Source organism: Rhinatrema bivittatum, chromosome 1 (assembly GCF_901001135.1).
Source record: "Rhinatrema bivittatum chromosome 1, aRhiBiv1.1, whole genome shotgun sequence".
In the NCBI taxonomy this organism is placed as follows: domain Eukaryota; kingdom Metazoa; phylum Chordata; class Amphibia; order Gymnophiona; family Rhinatrematidae; genus Rhinatrema; species Rhinatrema bivittatum.
The window spans coordinates 570,209,816-570,234,413 of NC_042615.1; the positions used below are offsets into that span (position 1 = coordinate 570,209,816).

The 24,598-nt window shown below is 41.2% G+C and overlaps 1 protein-coding gene across 6 annotated transcripts in view; it reads left to right on the plus strand.

Annotated features, from left to right (window-relative positions):
• Positions 1 to 1,716: 1,716 nt before the first annotated feature.
• Positions 1,717 to 24,598, plus strand: part of ERCC6L2 (ERCC excision repair 6 like 2) — a 427,384-nt gene continuing 404,502 nt past the window's right edge. For 2 of the 6 annotated variants that reach the window (XM_029617610.1, XM_029617648.1), the window contains exons 1-4: positions 1,873 to 1,996; positions 2,468 to 2,558; positions 3,302 to 3,357; positions 17,085 to 17,509. In XM_029617610.1, coding sequence (XP_029473470.1) covers positions 3,309 to 3,357; positions 17,085 to 17,509 — 474 coding nt within the window. In that variant the 5' untranslated portion in view covers positions 1,873 to 1,996; positions 2,468 to 2,558; positions 3,302 to 3,308. The other 4 variants (XM_029617631.1, XM_029617627.1, XM_029617634.1 and 1 more) reach the window with 4 other exon arrangements.

Consider the following 24,598-nt stretch of genomic DNA (forward strand, 5'->3'; position numbering starts at 1 on the left):
CAAGGAGCAGGAAGGGTGGGGCCAGAGGTGGTATTTGGGGGCAGGGTATGGGTGGGGCTACATACATTCACTTCTATGGGAGTGGGAAGAGAGGAGTGGGCGGGGCTTAGACCAGACATGAATGCTGATTGGCTGATGTCAGTTTTGAGTGACAGTGTACCCATAGACTACGAGAGAAGGGGCTGAGGAACAAGTCTGCTGGGGAATGAGGGGTCTGAGAGGGGAAGGTGGCTGGGAGAAAGACTGCTGGGAGTAGGGGCTGGGAGGGAAGAGGGGGCTGGGGAGCAAGACTGCTGGGGAATGGGGTTCTGGGAGGTGAGAGGGGGATAGGGAGCAAGAGTGCTAAGGAGTGGGGTCTGGGAGGAGAAAGAGAGCTGGGGAGCAAGCATGTTGGGGAGTGGGGCTTAGGAACAAGACTGCTGGGGGCTGAGAAGCAAGATTCCTGTGGAAGGATGTATGAGAGTTAGAGAGCCTGTGTGTGCGCATGTGAATGAGAACCTGTCTGTGTATATGAGTGTCACAGAGCCTGTGCATGCATATGTGCATGAGAGCCAGAAAGCCTGTGTATGTGAGAGATGGGTCACTGGAAGACAGAATGTTCCCCTTCACCTAGCCATACAGTGGGGCAAGCATCCCCTGAATCATGCAGCCTGGAGAAAGAAGAAACCATTGTAAGTCCAGTTGTAAAATCTGGACATCATCAGCCATGCCAGTATACAATAATCACCAATGGTGTACTGACTGAAGCTATTTTGGACACTGGAACAGAGGCCATCATTATCGCTGAAGAATTATATCACTGATTCCTTAGCCAGAAGGCATCAACACCCAGCCCGTGACCACCCAAAATGCAGAGGTTGGTAATGTGATGAAGGGCTATGCAGGAGCACGGGTGATTCTGATCCAATCTCTGATCCCGTGTTACTTGGCCTGGATTTCCAAAATGCAAAAAGTGTCAGAATTCAGATAGGAAAAAACTGCAATAAAGTCAAAATCTAAAACATATACAACAGACATACCAAAAAACCTAAGAAAATCATATTGAAAATCCTTTAGTAGTCAGAGAACAATTAATACATCACACATTTATAAAAACTATCAATTCTATATACTTAAAAATTGGTTCAAAGATAAAACTGACGTTCCAATATTGTAAAAATCGTAGTAGAAAATCCTTGTTATAAATGCTCGTGAAATCTCAAGAAACAAACGGTTCATGTAATCTCAAGGCACACACTTCAGATGCCCCATTATGGCCACTGATGATAGATCTTGCATGGTTACAGAAATGATTAATAATATTTATTGGATTTGATATAACATCCCCAATCCCATGGCTACTTTTTCCTATGGGTAAAAGAGGCAGCTTACCCCCCGCCCCCTGCATAATAGAAGACCCATAATTCAAGTCTCTTAAAACAATATATTTTTTTTTAAAAAGCAAATGCAATATTTGTCAAGTTCTGTCAACACGTCACATTCAATTAATTCAAATCCTGCACGCATGTGAACGGAGCTTGACACAGATCTCGCTTTCACACCCTTTTTTGCAGCACATTCACAAAAGCTTGCCCAAGGTCCTTGTAAGAGCAAAAATCAGCACTACCCAGTTCCCATCAGACACATGATCCAGTGGATGGGAAAAAGCTTTCCTGCAGCTCCCAAGTCGGATTTCCTTCCGGTTCCGCCCCCACCACTGCCCGAATCCTTGACACGTCTCCCGCGCCTGCCCGCCAGGCTGCTGGCGGATGGAAGGCGACGCAACGCATTTCCGGCTAGGGGGGAAAAGACGTTGTGTGACGTCAGCGTGCAGGTGACGTCAGGGGTGCGACGGCGTCCCCTCCCCACGTTGAATTCACCAGGTATCGGCGCAAGCGAGGGGAGACTGGAGGGTCGTTGATGGTGCTGTTGTTTTGGTTTGCAGTGGCTGTTGCTGGTGGGGATGCTGAAGTAGACGGCGTTTGTGGTGGCAGCAGCAGCAGTGGAATGCATTGAGGTAGTGGTTGGGGTGGCAAAGTAGAGGAGAGCACTTGCCACCCCTTGCCCCTCCCCCCCCCCCCCCCCCCCACCGGTAGTGACAGGTCCTGCTCTGCATCTCCCGTTGTTGACTCTTAAATCAGAGGAAATGCGACTTGGGAAAGCAGCTTCGTGCTTATGCCCTTCTGTCCCAGGACTGCGTGAACTTTGGTAAAATCTGTAATTTCTTATAGTCTAAACTTATAGCACCAAGGTTTGTTATATAGCCCTTGATCACTGACCAGTCTGTCTACAGGCACTTTTTTTTCTAAATGTAGGAAAATGAGGCAGTTCTCAGCTGCACAAAACTGCTGGGGCATATTTTAGATTTATTGTAGAGGATGAATACTGTGTTTTTATCACAACAACTGACATTAGGAGCTCCTTGAAACTTTGCTTCCTGCCCCTTTTACATGTTTTTCTGAACTATAGTTTATTTTTCTTTTTATAGAGGTGTGGCAATATTGTTTTATGTAGTAATGAATTTGGACAACAGTGGAAAATATTTTTATGAACAATAGTTGACTGACTTTCTCAGAAAGGTAAGGCATGCCCATCATTTTCTTACTTGGACAAAATTGACAGCGATGAAACCAGTAGTTTGACTGTGAACCCCTTTAAAGACGACCAAAAATTGGAACATATTAAGAAAAATTTGATGAACGTTTTGAGTTTGCATGCTGTGGAAAACTACTAGGCTTTGGGTGCCAAAGTCGGTGAGACTTGTTTAGCCAGAAATTGTTGATATGCGATTATGTTACTTTCCTGGGCAATACCATAGACAGGGTCAGATTGTTCCAGTTTTGTTACACAGACATGCATTTTTTGGGTGTTTCTTATTTAAGAATTGGGGGGCATGAGGCAAGTCCTACTACCTCATGCTGGTGGTGGGTGCACAAGCTGGGCCGTATTAAGTAGGCCTGCGGTATGGGCCCCCTTGCTAGCAAGAGGGGGGTGGGGATGGAGGAGGGGGATGCCTTGCTAGGAGACACGGCGGACAGCTCCCAGGAACATTAGTTATATATACAATTAGCGGCTCGTGCATATCATATACTAGTTCCATTTGATAAAATTGTTTAAAGTACAATAAAGCTGCGGCCTCTTCCACCATAACGGTCTATTGCCTTGTATTTGGTAGCCTTACAAGAATTTGTGACAATATGTTAAAATTTGGGACAAGAGGGGAGGTGGGGGGGGGGGGGGGGCACGCATCAGCGATCTCACCGTTAATACATTTTCATTTATCTTATAAGGTGGTATTATGGTTTTTGTATGTATCTTTCAGATTTTAAATGGATATCACAGTTTCAGAATCAGACTGTAATAGAGAACAAATCCCAGGCAAGTACTTTAAGATTCTTAATGTCTGTTAATTCCATATCTTAAGTTTCTGTTTGGAGAGAGCAGGTGCATATTTGCATAGCATTTACTTTGCACTGGAAGCATGAAAATGTTACTTGCAACATGTAAATGAAAATGCTATAAATATCTTGTTATACTATTTTGCAAACCACCAAAACTATTACTTGCATAGTTATATAGTTCAGTTAAAAGAGGATGATAGTCTGACAGCACAGTAGTTACTATCCTTAACAGAATGCATGGGGGTAACCTCAAGGCTTGGCAGTTGCTACCAAAAGCCACTTGCTGGGCAAAATGGATGGCCCATTTGGTCTATATCTGTCGTCATTATTATGTTATTATATTAAAGTTAGAGTACTCTTATTGGGTAATTATTAGTTTGTGGTGATCCTGTGTAGACAAAATCTCTGCGGAACTTGACCTAGTTATGTTTTTAGTTTTCAAAAAGTACTTCTTGTACTTCTGTAGGAAGTTGGAGCAAATTGTAGATCAGCACTTTCCAATTAATCAAGCATCAAATAATACCATTAAACCCATCTTATTCAATGGTTGTTACCTAGTAAGTACTCATCTAGCCCAATAGAATTATGCACATTCTGAAATTTACATAAAACACTCAAGTATTTAAGCTCTTTCTACAAGTTAAGGGTATGGAATCATGAACTCGGTATCTTTATCTAGTTTTGCTTTTATTTTTAACATCTGGATCAAAGAAATTATATATTTTGTCCTCAGTATTATAAGAACATAAGAAATTGCCATGCTGGGTCAGACCAAGGGTCCATCAAGCCCAGCATCCTGTTTCCAACAGAGGCCAAAACCAGGCCACAAGAACCTGGCAAGTACCCAAACACTACGAAGAACCCATGCTACTGATGCAATTAATAGCAGTGGCTATTCTCTAAGTAAACTTGATTAATAGTTGTTAATGGACTTCCCCTCCAAGAACTTATCCAAACCTTTTTTGAACCCAACTACACTAACTGCACTAACCACATCCTCTGGCAACAAATTCCAGAGCTTTATTGTGCGTTGAGTGAAAAATATATATAAATCACCTAACTGTAGGTTCTCCTCCCCAGTGCCTGAATGTACAAGTTGATCTTAATATAAATAATTATATATTCACCAGTAGAGGGGGACCCAATAGAACCTTTTTTTTGGGGGGGGGGGGGGGCGAGGGGGAATTCGATCTACTCTTAACCCCACTGTTAGGTCCGTGCTTGATTGAGGGGGTCTTTAGCCATCATGGCCAAGAGTTCCCATGGAGTGTTAGGGGCTAGATTGGCTTAAGTTTTATTATAAGGCCAGAAAGGGAGAGAAGGCAAGCATTTAAAGCCCCCAATGGGGAATACATCTGAAGAAACGCATCCAAGCAAATCCAGTAAATTGTAGAATATTTTTCATTAAGCATATCATTCTGAACATAAAGTAGAAAGATTCATATAGCTGTGTCCCCCGACACATATGTGTTGTCGCACACAGTGCTGCATCGGGAGGGACAAGACACTACAATAAAAAAACCAGAAAAGGCAAAGTCATAAACAGTATGAACAATAAAGATTGGAGAAATTCCAAAAATCCACAACGGGAGCAATACTGCACACGATACACAAATAATCCAAGAATTTGTGCAGAATGAATTTAATGACTACGCACAGTTTGAGTGATGATCAAAATGTGTTTACTTGCTACGGCAGCTCCACAGTGTTTTCATATAGCAAACTTATATACGAGCGGGTCCCCCGACACGGACCTGTGTTTCACCGCGAGGCTGCCTCGGGAGGGACGAATTTGTCTTTAACAATTCTGTGATGTTTTCAACATAGAGGATGACTGGGGGACCCGCTCGTATATAAGTTTGCTGTATGAAAACACTGTGGAGCTGCCGTACCAAGTAAACACATTTTGATCATCACTCAAACCGTGCGCAGTCATTAAATTCATTCTGCACAATTTCTTGGATTATTTGAACAATAAAGAATGACCACCATAGGACCTAACACAGAATAAGTCAAAAAAGGACGTACCTTTCAAGCATACATGCTGGAAACTTGAAGAACACTTTGCAAAACAGAATGATACTGCAGGCAAACCACTTCTGTTACAGAGAACATAAATACTCGTAAAATGCCGCCAAACTGTCACATGACCCAAATCTACAAATCATGCACACAGTGTTGACAGTTTGGCGGCATTTTACGAGTATTTATGTTCTCTGTAACAGAAGTGGTTTGCCTGCAGTATCATTCTGTTTTGCAAAGTGTTCTTCAAGTTTCCAGCATGTATGGTTGAAAGGTACGTCCTTTTTTGACTTATTCTGTGTTAGGTCCTATGGTGGTCATTCTTTATTGTTCACACTGGGGCGGATTTTAAATGCCCTGCGCGCGTAAATCCGGCCGGATTTACGCGCGCAGGGCCCTCGCGCGCCGGCGCGCCTCTTTTGCATAGGCGGCCGGCGTGCGCAGAGCCCCGGGACGCTCGTAAGTCCCGGGGCTTTCTAAAAGGGGCGTGTCGGGGGCGTGCCCGGAGCGATGTGGCGTTTTGGGGGCGGCGACGCAGGTGTGGTTTCGGCCCGGGGGCGTGGCCGCAGCCTCCGGACCAGCCCCCGGGACTGGAACACGGAGCGGGGCTGCTGGCCAGCGCGCGCAAAGTTACGCCTGCTAAAAGCAGGCGTAACTTTGCCAACAAAGGTGGGGGGGGTGGGTTAGGTAAGGGAAGGGAAGGTGGGGGGAGGGCGAAGGAAGTTCCCTCCGAGGCTGCTCCGAAATCGGAGCAGCCTCGGAGGGAACAGGCAGTGTGCGCTGGGCTCGGCGCGTGCAGGTTGCACAAATGTGCACCCCCTTGCGTGCGCCGACCACGGATTTTAGAAGATACGCGCGGCTACATGCGTATCTTATAAAATCCAGCGTACGTTTGTTCGCGCCTGGTGCGCGAACAAAAGTACGCGATCGCGCAAATTTTTAAAATCTACCCCACTGTTTGTGACTTTGCCTTTTCTGTTTTTTATTGTTGTGTCCTGTCCCTCCTGATGCAGCACTGCATGCAACAACACATACGTGTCGGGGGACACAGCTATATGAATCTTTCCACTCTCAAAACTTTATGTTCAGAATGATACGCTTGATGAAATTAAATATTCTACAATTTACTGGATTTGCTTGGATGCATTTCTTCAGATGTATTCCCCATTGGGGGCTTTAAATGCTTGCCTTCTCTCCCTTTCTGGACTTATTCATGATTTGAGAGTGTTGGCTTTCCTCCACCTTTTATTGTTTTAAGTTTTATTATGACGCGCAGAACTAGAGGTTTAGTATGTGGCTGTAAAATACCAGACCCATTTCCTTTTAACACAGCTAAACCATAAAGTTGTGATATAAAACAAAGTACACACAAGTATGTTAAAGAAATGGATGTTTATTTCTCTGGAACACTTCAGTGTAGCATCTGCAGCTATAATAAATCATAGGTTACAAAGCTTTAAAATTATTAAATTATAAAGTGTACATAAGTTAAAAGGAACTTACAAATATCTCCTTGGAGTTTGTAATACATATGTGATTTTCATTTTACCCAATAGTTAACACCAAACTTTATTTCATTTTTCTCAGATCAGAATTAATTGTGAGGTTATGTGATACTGTTCAGATAAAGATACTGTGTTGAATCATTATAAGAGTCCTCCTCAGAGGATCTCTGGAACCAAAGTTATTGAGTAAATGTAAAGTCCCATAATGCAGTCCCTAGATGCTCTTGATAAAGACACATAGAAGAGTTTTAAATGTAAACCTTTCAACTGTGCAAAACTTACACTAAAAAAAGGTAATTAATATTATATCCTACTACTGCACTAACCAAGGAAAATCTTCCACAGATCTTACATGATTTATATTCTTAAGTACCAGTGTCGGGAGCAAGTTAAATACTGTAATCTGAGACTATAAATAAAATACACTTCCATAAGACCACACTACTTCACATTTCTTAAACGCCAGACTTCAGCTACTTACTCACTTGCTGCCTCTCTGCAGCTGTTTTTGAACTCTTTATGCATCCAGCAAAAATTATGATGGTTAATGCTTCTGTCATTTGCATTTTATAAACATGGGAAATGATTGGCTTGACAAATTAGCTGGGGTTTTCCATTTTTTTAAGGGCATGATGTAGAAAGACTGACGCTTTACATCATTTTGGAAAGAATTTTCACACTGCAGATAAACCTAAACATTTTCTTTCTTAGTCATATTTAATAATCTTCTGGAAATAATGCAGCTAGAACCTAAGAAGTATATTGTATTATCTAATATTTTCCCAACCAAGATGGAATGAAATAGTTTTCTTCTCTTTAAAAATAATCCTTTGACAAAAGTTCAATCTCTTTTCTAGAATTCATTTTATTCCCCTCATTTTGGTATTTAAGTTGGCCACCTTTTACTGAGAGCTAATAGACAAAAACCTCATTTAAAAGTCCCGCAGAAACCCTGTAAACGCTTCAGAGCTCCATGGGAGATAATGGAGGCTTCTTAAAGCCTTCTCATGCAAACTATAAAATGTAGTCTCCCAGATAGCCTGTGGTCTTTAACCTCAAGGGTAGGAATCATTTCATTGTTATAAGTCTTGCTGCTTGAATTAATTTTAAAAAGAAAGCTGTTTCTCTAAAAAGTTTTACATTGTAATCTGTGGCAATAATATTAGTGGGACACCTGATTTGAAAACATATCCCGCAAAACTTTTTTAAAACCTGTATGGTTGGAAATAGCTACTTTAGAAACAAATTATATTTGCAAATTTTAATTAATTATGGCCTGAATCACTAAACCTTTTAGAATTTACTCCATTCATTACTGCTGAAATTGGGGAACCATACAATAGAGAAATGGCTGCAAAACACAGCGACTTTCTTTGCTAGAGCCTTTCTTCTCTGCCGTTTGCCACCACAGTGGCAGGCAAAATCATTACAAGGTCTCCGAACCTCCTGCAGCTTCTAGACCCACTGCAGGCCAGAAAAAGGGCAGTTTCCTGTCGATTGAAAAAGGGCAGGTGACCCCTATCTTTCTGGTAACCCCATCTGTAAAATAAATGCATTTTGCTTATTGTCCATGCCAGACCAGTCCAGACAAGTGGGTTCTGCATTTGTCTGGAAGGACTAAAGGAAAGGAAATTTAAATTTTAAAGGTAAGTTTAAATTTCACCTTGTGCACCAGTGCATAATAGAAAAAAAAAGCATTTAAATTCTACATTGTTTTGGGATGGGGACTTTAAAAATAGTATTAATGGAATTTCCAGTGTTCCTGGAGTCCTGCAATGTTTACATTATTGGAAGGGATCTGATGTCTGCACAGATTTAACAAACTGTATTTCTTATCTTACTGGAAGCTACAAACAGTAGGGCTTTTTTTACTTTTTAAAGCCTTGGGCTCAGCATGCTTGCAGCCATTTCGCTTTGCTCTGCCAGCGCATCTCAAGATGCTGTGACATCAGAGTGCTATTTTTTTATCTGCCATGTTCATAGGAAAGCATTGCCGATTGTTAGCAATTGTGTACATGCACTTCTGTTTTTAATCACGGCATTGACCGTGAGTTTTGAGGAGAGTGTCTTGTAGGAGCGACATAGCACACTCAAAGTAATGGTGAAGTGACAGAATCTGCAGATAGTGCCAGCAAGTGCATTGAGCAAAGCACCGAGAGATTAGTTTCACCAAAAAAACCCTTGCAATAGAAAACACAGAGAAAGCAAGAAACAACTCCTAAAACGCTTAAGCAGAGATACTTTTTGTATTTGATTTCCTAGTAAAATAAAAAAAATTCCAATACAGATTCCAGGTAAGCCACTCACAAGATTCTTAATCCTAAAATAACCTCTCATACATTTCTAAAGGTTTGTGCACACACACACAAACATTTTCTCCCACAGGTTACCTTACATCTATCACACACTCATATACTCAGTCTGACACTCTCACAGACTCAAACACACACGGAGGCTCTCGGGGGCTCCCTTCACACACAGACACACTTCCTCCTACATGCTCTCACGCACACACACACTACCATAGCCTTTCACTTTGAGCATTCCCCTCTCTTCTGACCACTTCTTCCACTGCAGCAGGATGGGGTCCGTGGTGGCCTCTCGGGCCTCTTTATTGGCTACCACAACATTTTGTTTACCAGCATCACTATAGGACTTTTTCTTGCACTGGCATATGCTCTTTCCTCTTAGTAGTGTGGCCGGCAGACCCCCTGTTATGGTGTGGCACACTCCTAGGAGTCTGTGGACCTCAGCTTTAGATGATGATAAGATTCTCTATGCTTAATCAGAATTTTGTCTTTTCTTTTAAAAAAGATTTTGGCTATTGTAAGGTTGTCTTTGACTGAAGGCCCAGGAAGGGCCAAGCCGATAAAGTTCCAGTTATAAAGGCCTGATCCTCAGATTCTCAATTCACTGGGCAACAATGAAAGTGTTACTGACCTACAAAGGTCCTACTCTGTAGTATCTTGATGTGCTGAACACGAATATGACCATGAAAAGTTTTTATTGGCTCTCGTTTTGAAGATATTTAATATAGTTCACTTTCTGTGTTTAGTCATGTAAATTTATCCAGTAGGACTGTAAATAAGCCTAGAATGATGTAATATTGCATCATATTGCATAATACCATCATGCACACATCATCCAGAGTTTATTACATCATTTTCTGATGCAATGCAGTTCTACTGCCATGCTGCTGCTGAGTAAGCTGACATCAGCAGTGTACTATATGAAGCCCAGTCAGAAAGGGTGAGCATTTGAAATATTCATGCTGGCTGACTACTGCTGGACACTCCGCAGAGATGCTCCCGAACAGGTGTACAAGAGACCAGCAAAGAAATCTAAGACGTAGTCTATGACTTCATTTTTCAAACTGTATTAACCGTAGGTCTCCTACTATTGGCATACAATTCAAGATGTAATTATATTATTGCATATTACAAAAAAACTAAAGCCAATTTTGCATTTTCACAGTCACATTCATGTTTAGCACATGGAAATTTTTAAGAATTGACTAATTTCATTTCCGTAACATGACTTTTGTGAAAATTTGTTGCCCATATCAGTGACTGCACCAGCAAAGAAAGTGATAAAGCAGTTTGAAGTACCTTGATCCTTTAAATGGGTTATAATGTGTGTGTAAGCCTGTGGAGTTGAGAGAGCCTGTGTGTGTGCGAATATCTGCATGAAAGAGGGAGTGTGTGAGTGAGAGAATTAACATTTGTGTATATGATAGTGAGAGGAGAGTTTAACATCTGAGTGACTGGAAATCAGAATTTCTTAGAGATGGACAGCAGGGGATTTTTTTTATCCTTATGGGTTTTAATTATTGGATGCCATTTGATGTTAGTTGGTTTGAAATATTTGATTGATGTTTGGTAAATTAAAAAAAAAAAGATTAATTATTGAATGTTATTCTGTTCATCAGCTATTTTGAAATTTTTATTAGTATGGTTTTACTATTATGATTGATATTTTATATTTCTTGATTTTATTGTTTGATGTTTTTTGAGGAATAGTGGTTTCTATTTTCCATTGTTGCACTGCATTCAGAGTCTGGCTCCTAGTGGTTTCCAGTTCAGTTTTTGCTGTATGTTTGTATTTCTATTTTATGGTTTCTCTATTCTGTATTTAGCTAGGGTCTATCTGTGTTTCGCATGTGTGACTGAGGTGAGGTATTCTGCTAGCAGGTAGTTTCTGTGTAGGGATCTATAGCAACCTGATTTGTTTTCCTAATAGGACGTGTATTAGTGTTTTAGGACCTGGTTTAATATTTGTAATGCTGCCTTTTCATGGGTAGAATTGTTAGTTACAGTCTAGTAGTTAGGGCTTTATAGTATGGCAAGTTTTCTATAAATTCTGAGTACTTTTTGCAAGATTTTATATTATGCAGTAATCCTGGTAGTGGAGGGAGTTTGTGGTGCTGTTACTGAAGTGACACCAGAATTTGAGTATTATTTTCTATAGTAGGTGGTAAGGGGAAATGTCCTTGTTCTGCTCTGCGCCCTTTGTTGGGGGAGTTTCTGTGAATGCAGTGTACTGAAGAACTTGAGGTGCAGATTTTATATTGAGATTCTGTCCTATCTTGTGTTAGACCCTAGACTTTACTCCCATATAGAAAAATTTGTATTGATTAATTCGTTTGAATAATTTTAATTGTGCTTTTACTAGAATGTTGAAACTGGCCACGGGTTTCTTTGTTACTGGTTCTTGTGTCTAGAAATGCCACTGACATTCATGTCCAGCATCTTGCAACAAATGGTTCAAAATATTTGTAGAGATGCCTCCTGCTTTATAAGCGGGGAGCATTCTGTCTTTGCATGTATGGAATTTGGTAAGAGGCAGGTGTGGAGAGAGCTATTGGACCCCTGCCAAGATTGGAATAACAGGTTGGTTTCACTGTAATAGGTAACTTTCTTTAAAAAAAACCCAAAACAAACAAACCAAAAAAACCATGGTGAGTATTGCGAGGGAAATATGTGCACCAGATCTCTCTTCACGTCTCCCTTTTGGTGATATGGGCCTGTCTCAAACATCCCTCTTTTCCCCTTCCCCCATCAGTCCCTCTCTCTCCCTGTCTGCAGTCCATCCCAACCAGTCCCCTTCTCTCCCTCCACCAGTTCAGCCCCACAATTCTCTCTCTTTACCTGTCCAGCCCTTCCAGCCACATTCTCTCTCTCTCTCTCTCTCCCCTGCTCTCCCTTCCTCCACCATTCACCCCACCAGTCGCTCTCTCCCAAGAGTGTCTCTCTCCTTCAGCAGTCCATTTCTACCAGTCTGTCATTCTCTTTCTGTCCACCAATCCATACTTGCACATTTATTGTTGCACTTTGCAATTACATGTAAATCCGTTTAAAGCAGTAAGGATTATTTAATGTTTTATCGATTCTATTATGAATGACTTTGGTGTTCATATAATTTATTTCTTTGTTATTACATTGAAATCCTTTTTTTTATGTAGGGCATATAACAGTAGATAAAAATTAAAGAAAAACAAGTAGGGGGTCTGTGAAAACTTTGGAGGTTGAAAAAGGGTCCACTGTTTTTCAAAAAGGTTGGGAACCCTTGATCTAAAGGCCTTGCGGAGGAAATTTGGGTGCTGTGGGAGAATTTATTCAGGTATATGATATTCTTCAATGCCTTCCATTTCTGAATCAGAAAAATTAAATTAGTAGTGCATAATACATGAATACTATGTAGCAGTTAATTAAAAAGAAAAAAAATAGTATAAAAAATACTGAAAAATACATGTGAATTCATATTTTCCACATGCCAATTTCACATAGCAACAGCGCTCTTCAGAGGGCTCTGCTTGAATTTAGATTTCCCGTGCGGAGATTGTGGGAAGAGGATACAATCTCTTCCATAGTGAACTCCACAGTACTATGGATAGAGAAAATGTTTAAGCAAAACAACAAAGAGCACAGTGTAGGTCCTTGAAATCAAATCCAAAACGCAAAAGGCACCAACAATATTACTTGAAAAAAACACACTTCTGGCGCGCAAAGAAACAATCAGTGTATGAATACAAAATATTGTTGATAAAGTAAGAGCCACATCTGCAAGCCTGACAACGTGTTCAACAAATTGAACCGTCCGGTCTTTTCTTCATTTGCGGATCTTACCCGGCTAAACAGCCTGATGTAGCTATTGTGGGCTGAGGAGCCTATAGAGATTAGTTAAATCAGTTGCTTTATGAATAAATAGTCATTTATGTGCGTAACCAGTATCCCGTTGCTTTGTATAAACAAAATCCCCGACAGCGGCCGGTGTTTCGCTGCACTATTTGCAGCTTCCTCAGGGGTCAAACGCCTCTTCTATTCGGACGCCAGGTCTCTCAATGCTGTATTCTTAATCTCTATAGGCTCCTCAGCCCACAATAGCTACATCAGGCTGTTTAGCCGGGTAAGATCCACAAATGAAGAAAAGACTGGATGGTTCAATTTGTTGAACATGTTGTCAGGCTTGCAGATGTGGCTCTTCTTTATCAACAATATTTTGTATTCATACATTGATTGTTTCTTTGCGCGCCAGAAGTGTGTTTTTTCAAATAATATTGTTGGTGCCTTTTGCGTTTTAGATAAAATGTTCAACATTTTTATGGAAGCTGTTAATATCGATATTCATTAGGATTTCATTAGGATTTTACTGAATTGTTTTCCTGGTTTGATTGTTTGTTTTCTAATAGGTCATAGAGTACATGGGGTAAATATTACATTTAATTAGTAAAAAGGCCTGGTCCAGACTTTGTCTAGTATGCCTTTTAAAACCTTGGAGGTCGATTTTAAAAGCCTTGCTCGTGCAAAAATGGCCACATATGTGCAAACGGTGAGCTGCACGTGAGCAACGTGGATTTTAAAAAGCTGTGAAGTCCGTATGTATATGCCCAAGTGTGGGTCAAAAATCGAAGGGCGGGAATTGGGCAGAGCATGGGTGTTCTGGGGCGGGGCCAACAGTTTCGCGCTCTGGTTTTAAAATACGTAACTCCATATTTTAAAACCAGAGAGCACGGTGTGCATTGACTTGTTATCCGCATAACTTTACTCCTGCTCCAGATGAGGAGCAAGTCTGTAGATCTCGAGTTTTAGGGCTTACAAGACAGGGTGAGGGAACTGGGTGACGTGCAGGATGAAGAACAAGTGCGGTCTTGAAGACCTCGATGTTAACTGGGCAAACTGGTGGACTAATTGGGAAAAACTGGATTGTCCCTCACACGAGCATGCTTTAAAATCTGCCTACATATGCACACACAAGCCTGCAAAGTACGTCTTCTTGAGCAGTCTCTTAAGCTTAGGCATATACTTATACACAGAAGGTGTATTTTAAAACATGGGTGTAAGTGCATGCACGATTTAAAATTGCAGCGCATCTCCGCTCGCATGCTGACTTGCACATGTATGAGCGCACACATGCTCATTTTAAAATTAGCCTGTAAGTTGTGAGCTTGCATGAAAAGGACAGTACTTCCTGCATTCATCCAGTGTTCACGAGACTATTGCAGCTCTTCGTTCGTGGGATCGCTGCAGAAGAGTGTATAGAGTGTGTTTACAGCTTGAAAAATTTCAGTGACCAGATTAGTTTCAGGCTGTGGAATGTGAGAGCATATTTTGCCTGTTTTTGCTAATTTAAACTGGCTGTCCATTTCTCTTTAGATCTTCATTTAAAATTGATTACTTAAACCTTCTAAAGCAGTACATGACTTAGGTCCCCCAATCTCTTTCTGATAAACTTAAGATTTCAGTCTAGGATTGGAGAATACTTTTTTACAGTGCTTTCCTTAGTCTGTAAACTGACTTGGGCGCAGCTGCTGTCTTTTGGAACTCTCTGACTTAGGCGCTCTGTTTAGAGGAGGAATTCCTTAGATTTAGGGAGCATTTATTCAAGAAGGCATTTAACTTCTCTTAAGTGGGTTTCCCTCTGTTTACTGTAGTGGAGCCTTTTTTTTTATTTTTGTGTTAATTTTATTTACCGGGCTTAATATTAATTGCAATTCTGTTTGTGAAATGTTTCTATTCTTGCTGTCTGTTTGATGTGATTACTGTAATCTGTTTTCATTTGTCTTAACGTGAACACATTGCTTTGAGCCTGCGAGATAAGCAATAATTCAGATTCAATAATATGAAATGCAGATGAATAATGCTATCAGTTATAGTGCTGTTTATTAAGGCTCAGTTAGTGCATATGGGGGGGGGGGGGGGGGGGTAGGTTCAGCTCCGGGGCAGTGTTGGGTGCTGCCTTGAGGAAGTTCCTTGAGTTTGGGACTTCCCGCCCACTGGATTGGCTTAGGGATGCCGCAGAGTGGTGGGGGGTGGTGGTGGTGGGGGGGCTGTGATCATTTCTTAAGGATGACTCCTAATGGCCAGACATGCTGGGGATGGGGAGGGGGAATATAAAAATAGAAGCAAAATCCCCCGGTAGTTGCAAATGAAGGCGCATGGTGCCAGATTCAGCTCTAGTTCTGTTTCAACTAAGAAGTACAGAAGAGCAGGAGGAAACGAGCGGGTCGAAAATCAAGGGGATTGGCAGAATTTTGAATGTGAGTGGGAATAAAAAAAAAAAAAAAAAAAAGGAGGGAATCAGAGGTGGGGTGAGAGTTGGTAGGGGCTTTTCAGTATTTTGGCCACCCCGGAGGGGTTTCTCTGCAATAACTGTCCCTTTCTTTTTGGGATGTTAACATGAGGGAGCATTTATGATATGTTGAGTACACATCATGCTCCTTTGAATGCCTTTAAATGCAGTTGTGCTTTGCATATCATTAGCGTATTTAAAGTGCTAAAAGCCTGATCCACTATGCTTGGGGGATGAGGGGGAGAGGGACCAAGCATGCTGAAAGTGATGTGGATGATTTTAGCACACTTTTTAAATTACATAGGTACCTAAATGCTGTGTGTTATTTAATGGAAATAGGAACGGAGAACATGATTGATGAGGACTGCTAAGTTCATCAAATCTGCCCAAATTACCCATGCAGAACCCAGTTGATGCCAAGCTTTCTTTAACTCCTTTGCTACTAAGGATCCATTGTGTTTATCACATGTTTTCTTGAATTATTGAACTGGTTTTTTTTTGCCTCTATCAGCCACTTTTATTGGAAGGCTGTTTCCATGCATCCATCACCCTGTAATAAGTTAGCATTCAAATAATTACTACGTTTACTATTATGGTACTCTGATTTCATAAAACCGTAAAGACTAAAATGTAACTCCTGAATAAAGGTAAATACGTCCTTATAAGTAAGCTTTATTCTCTACATCAGGCTTCTCCATTAGCTGTACAAAATAGCTAACACTCTATATAAGTATGGAAGGCGCACCTGTGTGTTCTTTCATCTGCTTCTGGCTCCTCAGGAAACGGAGCAAGCAGAGGACTGTATTTTGGATGTGCGCTCTGTAGTTCAAACGCCAGATGGAACTGAGGCATGATGTGGTTTTAGAACTGGTATTCTTTTTGCTTAACAAAATAACACAAGTGCTCAGCCCTGTGTACGCCCACTGGCAGATTATGGGTTAGGTAAAAAAATAATTCTAGCCTAGGTAGGCAGCTGTTCAAGCACTTTTGAACTGATTTAATTTATAGTATTTATAAACAGGCTGGAAAAAGTCAGATCACCCTTTTTTTTTTTTGTAAAACTTGGTGCCTGGCACCTAAAAAATCAGCATGAGCTGCAACTGTCTGTCAGCCCCTGCAGAGCCTCGGTTGCCAGCAGGAGCTGTATAGATGCAGCTGCTCCTGCATCAACAGGGCGTGGGGAGATGTGCTATGGCCTGTGGTTTCCCCATCCGGTCCACTGGGCCACCTAGAAGGAGAAAAATTGAAGTTGGGGGAGTGTGTCAAGAACATGGGAGATAGATGAGTGGGAAAGTGCCAGGAGAAGGGGGAGGAAGAAGCTTTGAGGTGTGAGAGATCTTGGATGGAGGGGTGGGAGGTGGTGTTTGGAAGCTGAGAAGGGCAGAGAGGAAAGACATTTGTGTGTTTTTTTTTTTTTTTTGTCTAAAAGCATCCCAACCCCCTCCAACAAACAGTACAAAAAAGAGCAAAACAAAATAAACAAGAGAAAACTGAGATAATAAGGAAAACAAATTTCAGGGTCCTGAAAAGAAATGTTGTGCTGATGCCCCAGTTGTCTAAATATTTTCCCACCCCTCTTCATAAATAAATGTGTGTTTTGTGTTTGTAGGCCAGTGGCATGCTGGGGAGAGGTGTCTTGCTCCTTGTTCTGACAGTGGGAAGCTCTGTGAAGCCAGAATACTTTCCATTGAATTGGATGAAAATGGAGATTCCTTTGCAGTTGTGTCTTTTCTGGGGTCTGAAGAAAGGAAAATCCGATTAACGAAACTCTGCAAAGTCAAAGCCGATGGGGATGCCTGGAAAAGCGTCATATTTGATGATGAAGACCTAGAAAAGCCCTTTTTCCGTAACAGGAGCTCTCTGGGCCCTGCCGCTGCCTTTCAGCTGTCAGAAGATGGCGACTGTGTCCCATACACAATCAATAGATATTTACGGGATTATCAAAGAGAAGGGGTCCAGTTTCTGTACGGGCACTATGGCCAGGGAAGAGGCTGTATTCTCGGAGATGACATGGGACTTGGAAAAACAATCCAGGTACTTGATTTTGATGGAAAATGTATTTATTGTTTTAGTGCATTGTTGTAACACAATTATTTTTTTACGGTGAAGTGTTCTGCACGTTTTGTGATGCTTTGCTTCAACCTTTCAAAAAAAAAAAAAAAGTCATGGAGGGAGCCATGGTCATTGCTTAAGGGTGACAACTAATGGTCGGATTAGGGGCCCATGATTGCGGGGTCCTGGAAGGAGCCCTGGTGCTTGGCCTCTGTCCCAGCACTTTCATTTCAGTGACCAGAATAAAACACAAGTTGGGAGTTGATTAAAAATAGGGGGAAAAAAATCCCCTGGATAGTTGCAAATGAAGGTTTATAGCATCAGATCACAACCTCGGTCTGATTTGAGCTGGAAGTAAAAAAAAGGAGCAGGAGGAAACCGCTGGGTCAAAAAAATTTGGAGGGAAAATCCAAATCCTCTTTACAATTTTTTTTTTTTTTTCATTTACAGAATTCCTTCCCATATCTGTGGATTAATTTATAGTGTTCGGTCATGGTAACTGTTAAAAGTTATTCTGAACTTACTGACTGATTTTGATTTTGTAGAATCTGAGTATATGAAAAGTTTAAACCACTGAAGCTCACAGCCCAGGAAGTCATAGACTCCACATTTAGGTAATCTGAAGTGGTGATTTGTGTTGCCCGAGAAGCACGTTACAGTGTGAGAGATCAGAGCCTGTGGCACTTGTACTAAATGCTATAAATTTATCTCTGAGTCTGCTGACTGCATGGTATTCATAACCAAATATGGTTTCTCAACTGTTTTTGCAAGTGGCAGGGCAGACTCTTACCATCAGATCTCAGAATATCTGAGCTGAGCCAGTTTAGTGAGTTCAAATATGGCTGCATATCAATCCCTCCAGGTTCTGGTGTGGGAAGGCTTTATGCACTCTTACAGCTGCGTATTAGCTTCTTATCTTATTAAAGGAAGATGCAGCCAAAGATTTGGAAACCAAAAAAACTGCATGAATGTATGTGTGTGTTATAGATACAGATCTATATTATATAAGTCCTAGTAGTAATTTTCTTCTGTTTTCACATTCTGCCACCATCGCTTTTGTATTAGTTGCCTCCAGATTTCCAGCTTTTGTTATTTCTTTTCCAAAGCTGTGTTTATCGTGCTGTGTAGAGCAGGTTCATGTTCAGTGTCACCAACAGCAATTCATTTCACTCTTGAATGCTGTGAATATGAAAGTCTTTCTTTTAGTGTTTTGGGATGAAAATGTCTTGCATTTGTAACAAACTATGATCATTCTCTTTTCTGGTTCCCATTTCTTGTTCTTGACAGACATTTACTGCATTCATATAGTTCATCTTATCCCAATTCCAATTTTTTTTTTTTTTTAATTAATCAAACAATGGTGTGCTTGATATGTTTTTGTATCTTTTCAGTTTTGGGAGAATATATGACGTGATACAGGCTTTTGTTGTCCAGCTTTCATAGATTCTTAAACATGGTCAGCAGAAGCCAAATCCCTGTGGTGGTTGAAATTTCATAAAGCAAAATAAGGGTGTGTGATTCAGAATCAAGAAGGGAAGAATGAATGAATCTGGCTGCAAGCCAGGCTTGATGGGTTTGCTAAGTGGCTGATGAGTTTCTCCCACAATTTGGCCTTCCTGGAGAGTCTGCAAGTATTTGGCACTTAAAATTACAATTCAACATAGCTGCACTGGGTACATCCTGGTTATAGCATGGGGCCAAATTTTAAGTTTGGGCAAAAGTAAGAAAAAATTATTCTAAAGCCTGCAAGTTGATTTGCTTGTACAGTTTCAAAGCCGTGTGTTACTTGCCCAAATATTTATTTCCCTGAAACTGTTGGAAAGGGGCGGGGGGGGGGGGGGGGGTGAGAAATGCCAGAAAAGTATTATACAAGCAAAACCCTCCCCAAAAAGCACTGAGACACACTTGATAGAATCCATTTAGCACATTTGGGAAAAAGTATCGCAGTACTTTTTGGCAGATATATTTACTAGCATAATGTTTGGGGTGAATTTTTTTTTTTTTCCCCTTCGAGTTGCAGGAAGTTAAATCCTTGGCGTACAGATGTGCAGTTTCAAAATGATTCCAGCAAACTTGTATCTATTTTTTTTTTTTTAACACACTTTGCATGAATTTTAAATTTAGTACAAAGCATGTCACACTCAGCATGCTTTGGTAGGGTCCCAGCATTTTACACTATTGATCTTTCCTTGTCGACACAAATGGCAGCAGTATTCCATGATTTTGTAACCGGAGGTTTAATCCTCCTGCTTTAGCGATGGTCATGTAATCTGGTCTGCAGCGAGGCTGGATGGCAGGTTGCTAACCCCTGCCCTCCCACGTTCTCAGCCAGTGCAAACCTTACACCTGACCTTGGGCCAAGAGTCTAAGATGCAACAGACACCAGAGCTATAGGGGCTGGCCCAAGGAGGAGACACTTTCTTAACAGAGAAGAGATTTGTTCTGCCATAAATAAATGGGGTTTTAAGTCAGGTGTTTTAAAGCAGTAGAAAATATGTATATGCTGGCTTTAAATAAATGAACTGGATCTCTCTGTTACAAATTTAAACAGTGCATGTTTGTTATTAATTTGCACTGTAGAAATTAATAAATTGTAAAGACGCTTGCATTTAACAATGGGCTTGCTTCCTTTTAACTGGGGAAGTATGGAAGCACGATTGAGTCTTCGTGATTAACAAGACTTTTGCCCTGTATGTCATTTAGCCTTTTTGGTTGGGGTCAAATTCAGCAGTATTTCTTGGTACCACCAGATTTTTGAGGCAGGCCCATTGGTGTTTTGTATTACCTGGGCATGGGGCCAAAGTTCATGCTTTTCAAGGTGATAGTTTTCCAGGAGTGGAAGGGTTTGTGGCTGCAGCGGGTCTGCCTTTCATTTAGCATGGTTTGTGCGTTGTGTCAGGCACTGACTTTCCCCACCAGGTGCTAAGGGAAACTGGTGCTGATACAAGGTAAACATGTTTGGGTGGAGCCAAATGGTGCAAACTGGCATCAATACGGGAAGCTTAGCATCAAATAAAGTGACGCCCTTCATTCTTGGTAGGTTGAGATGAGCACATCTGTTTTTAAATCATCTGAATTTCAGATTGGGCATTGCATTGTCAACCAAAATCCACAGTTTCTTTATGTGCTGCTGCTTATTATAAATTTCCTGTATCACTGTGATTTACTAATTAAAATAGAAATATTTCCAATGACGACTTTTAGTGTGTGTGGAATGTCTGTGTTGTTTTTCACAAATTTTCTTTTTGCCTAGAGCATGCTTTTAAAAGTGTTTCTTTCTTTCCTTTTTTTTTTTTTTTTTAATTCTTTATACGTTTTCTAATATATTCAAATAAAGCAAGAACAGAATTAAGTAGAATACACACATCAGAACATGTCTCACTGCTTAGTCAAAAACGAGGCGAGTAGTAGTCCTGCAGCGCAGACCTAGAAACATAAATGAGAAAACACTTAATCTGCAGAATTCACTAGATATGAATGATACAGACCCCAAATTGCATTATATTTAAACTGTTCATGTCGAAGTGCAGATTGAAGATTTTTAGTATCTGCAATATGACTAGCTTGTCGTCGCCAGTATTAAAGGTGTGGGTTCCTCTTCCAAAAAGCAATAGAGAAATTAGGCCGCTAAAAGCAGATGGTCCACCAATCGTCTAAACTTCCTAGGAACTAAAGAACCATCCCGCCTTCCAAGGAGTCCTGTAATGGGTGTGAGATAAATAGGAACATTATCAGGTCGATACTGTAACGTGCGGTTGAAGATTTCCCGTCTGTAACGTGCTGGGAGCGCACAATTCGGACGCTTAAGGCGATCCAGCGATACAGTCTCCAGTTTCACGCGTCCTTAGCGCTTCTTAAAACAGACGCATAACCCTTTCCGCACGCAGCATGTATATCATATGTAAATGAACGAATTAGCTGTATAATGAAGGAATTAGCTATTCCCCTCCGATACTGTGACGCCCGCTCAGATTATCTCCTTTGTAACCCGCTATTTTGCCGCGTCCTTAACCTGTTAGTTTACCGCCTACCCTCTACTTGGTGTTAGTGTGGTGTTCGAAAATTAAAATGGGAATAAAGTGTAAAAAATGGGGGCGATTTCGGCGCTCAAGGCCCCGTCCGGTCTCCGGTGCAGCCCCAGTCCTGTCCCCTCCTCCCGAAGCAAAAAAAAAACAAACCGAAAAAGTAGCAAGGCTCGGGCCTGCTACGGTAGTCCCTTCTCCCTTCTCCTCTCCTCCCGATTTCGGCGCTCAAGGCGGCCGGGTGGGCGTGCATTCATCCAGGCAGAGGGAGCCGGCGGCGAAAGCGGCCTCCGGCTCCCTCTGCCTGGATGAATGCACGGTCCCCGCCGGCAGTGAATGAATGCCCGTGCAATTTCGGCGCTCAAATCATCCATTGTACCTGAAGACTGGAGGATAGCTAATGTAACCCCCATATTTAAAAAGGGCTCCAGGGATGATCCAGGAAACTACAGACCAGTTAGCCTGACTTCAGTGCCAGGAAAAATAGTGGCAAGTATTTTAAACATCAAAATCACAGAACATATAGAAAGACATGGTTTAATGGAACAAAGTCAGCATGGCTTTACCCAAGGCAAGTCTTGCCTCACAAATCTTCACTTTTTTGAAGGAGTTAATAAACATGTGGATAAAGGTGAACCTGTAGATGTAGAGTACTTGGATTTTCATAAGGCATTTGACAAAGTTCCTCATGAGAGGCTTCTAGGAAAAGTAAAAAGTCATGGGATAGGTGGTGATGTCCTTTCGTGGATTACAAACTGGCTAAAAGACAGGAAACAAAGAGTAGGATTAAATGGACAATTTTCTCAGTGGAAGGGTGTGGGCAGTGGAGTGCCTCAGGGATCTGTATTGGGACCCTTACTTTTCAATATATTTATAAATGATCTGGAAAGAAATACGACAAGTGAGGTAATCAGATTTGCAGATGATACAAAATTGTTCAGAGTAGTTAAATCACAAGCAGATTGTGATAAATTGCAGGAAGACATTGTGAGGCTGGAAAATTGGGCATCAATATGGCAGATGAAACTTAATGTGGACAAGTGCAAGGTGATGCATATAGGGAAAAATAACCCTTGCTATAGTTACACAATGTTAGTTTCCATATTAGGTGCTACTACCCAAGAAAGAGATCTAGGCATCATAGTGGATAACACATTGAAATTGTCGGTTCAGTGTGCTGCAGAAGTCAAAAAAGCAAACAGAATGTTGGGAATTATTAGAAAGGGAATGGTGAATAAAACAGAAAATGTCATAATGCTTCTGTATCGCTCCATGGTGAGACCGCACCTTGAATACTGTGTACAATTCTGGTCGCCGCATCTCAAAAAAGATATAATTGCGATGGAGAAGGTACAGAGAAGGTCGATCAAAATGATAAAGGGAATGGAACAGCGCCCCTATGAGGAAAGACTAAAGAGATTAGGACTTTTCAGCTTGGAGAAGAGACGGCTGAGGGGGGATATTATAGAGGTGTTTAAAATCATGAGAGGTCTAGAACGGGTAGATGTGAATTGGTTTTTTACTCTTTCGCATAATAGAAAAACTAGGGGGCACTCCATGAAGTTAGCATGTGGCACATTTAAAACTAATTTGAGAAAGTTCTTTTTCACTCAACGCACAATTAAACTCTGGGCTTTGTTGCCAGAGGATGTGGTTAGTGCAGTTAGTATAGCTGTGTTTAAAAAAAGGTTTGGATAAGTTCTTGGAGGAGAAGTCCATTATCTGCTATTAATTAAGTTGACTTAGATAATAACCACCGCTATTATTTATTTATTTAAAAACTTTTCTATACCGTCGTTAAGTTAGATAACCATCACAACGGTTTACAGCAAGGCACGCTAATGAAAATGTGAGTGGTATAGATTACAAATTAATCGTGCTATCATAGTGCGGTAACAATTAATTAAAAAAAAACTATGTGTGTAAATTAGGCTTGTCTGTTGGGATCATATTAGGTGGTTTGAATTTAACATTAATGTGCATTTGTAGCTTACAAGTAACTACTTTTAGTTTGGTGCGTCCTTATCAGTCAACTGTTTTTTTCCTTCTCTTTATCTTTATAAAAAGCTTGTTTAAAAAGCCAGGTTTTCAGATTGGTTTTGAATATTTTGAAATTACTCTGCAGCCTTAGTTCGAGTGGCATGGTGTTCCATAGCACGGGGCCTGCCAGTGAAAGTGCTCTCTCCCTAACTTGCGTGAGGCGTGCTGTTTTGACAGAGGAGACAGTTAGTAGAGCCTTATTAGCAGATCTTAGGTTTCTTTGCAGGACATGTACGCGCAGTGCAGTGTTGAGCCATTCAACTTTTTCATTGTGGATTAGTTTGTGTATTATGCATAATGCCTTATATTGAATCCTTTGTTCAATTGGGAGCCAGTGTAAATCAGCGAGCGTTCCTGTAATGTGTTCATTCTTTTTTTTACCAGTCAAAATTCTAGCAGCCGAGTTTTGTAATATTTGTAGTGGCCGGATTGTAGATTGTAAAAAAGTAGTGAGTTGCAGTAGTCTGTACTTGCAAATATCATGGCCTGCAGAACTGCGGAAATTGTTTAGCGTTAGTAAAGGTTTTAGTCTTCTCAGGATCATTAGTTTCGCATATCCTTCTTTTATTTTTTAGCAATGGTAACATGGAATAGACTTAGTTTTTGGGTTCTTGCCAGGTTCTTTTGGCCTGGATTGGCCACTGCCGGAAACAGGATGCTGGGCTTGATGGACCCTTGGTCTGACCCAGTATGGCATGTTCTTATGTTTTCTGGCCCATACTGGACCTCAAGACCGTCAGTCGCTACCTGAAGGTACCCCGCTTCCTCATGGAAATCCTGCGTTCGGTCATAAAGGCGGTACAACTGGGAGAATTCCTGACCTCCATGGATCTGTCAGAAGCCTATCTCCACATACCACTCCATCGCCTCCATCAGCGTTTCCTACACTTCGCGATATTGGGCCATCACTACCAGTTCCAGGCCCTACCATTTGGGCTAGCTATGGCTCCCCGAACGTTCAGCAACATCATGGTGGTAGTAGCGGCGACACAGAGGAAAGAAGGGATCC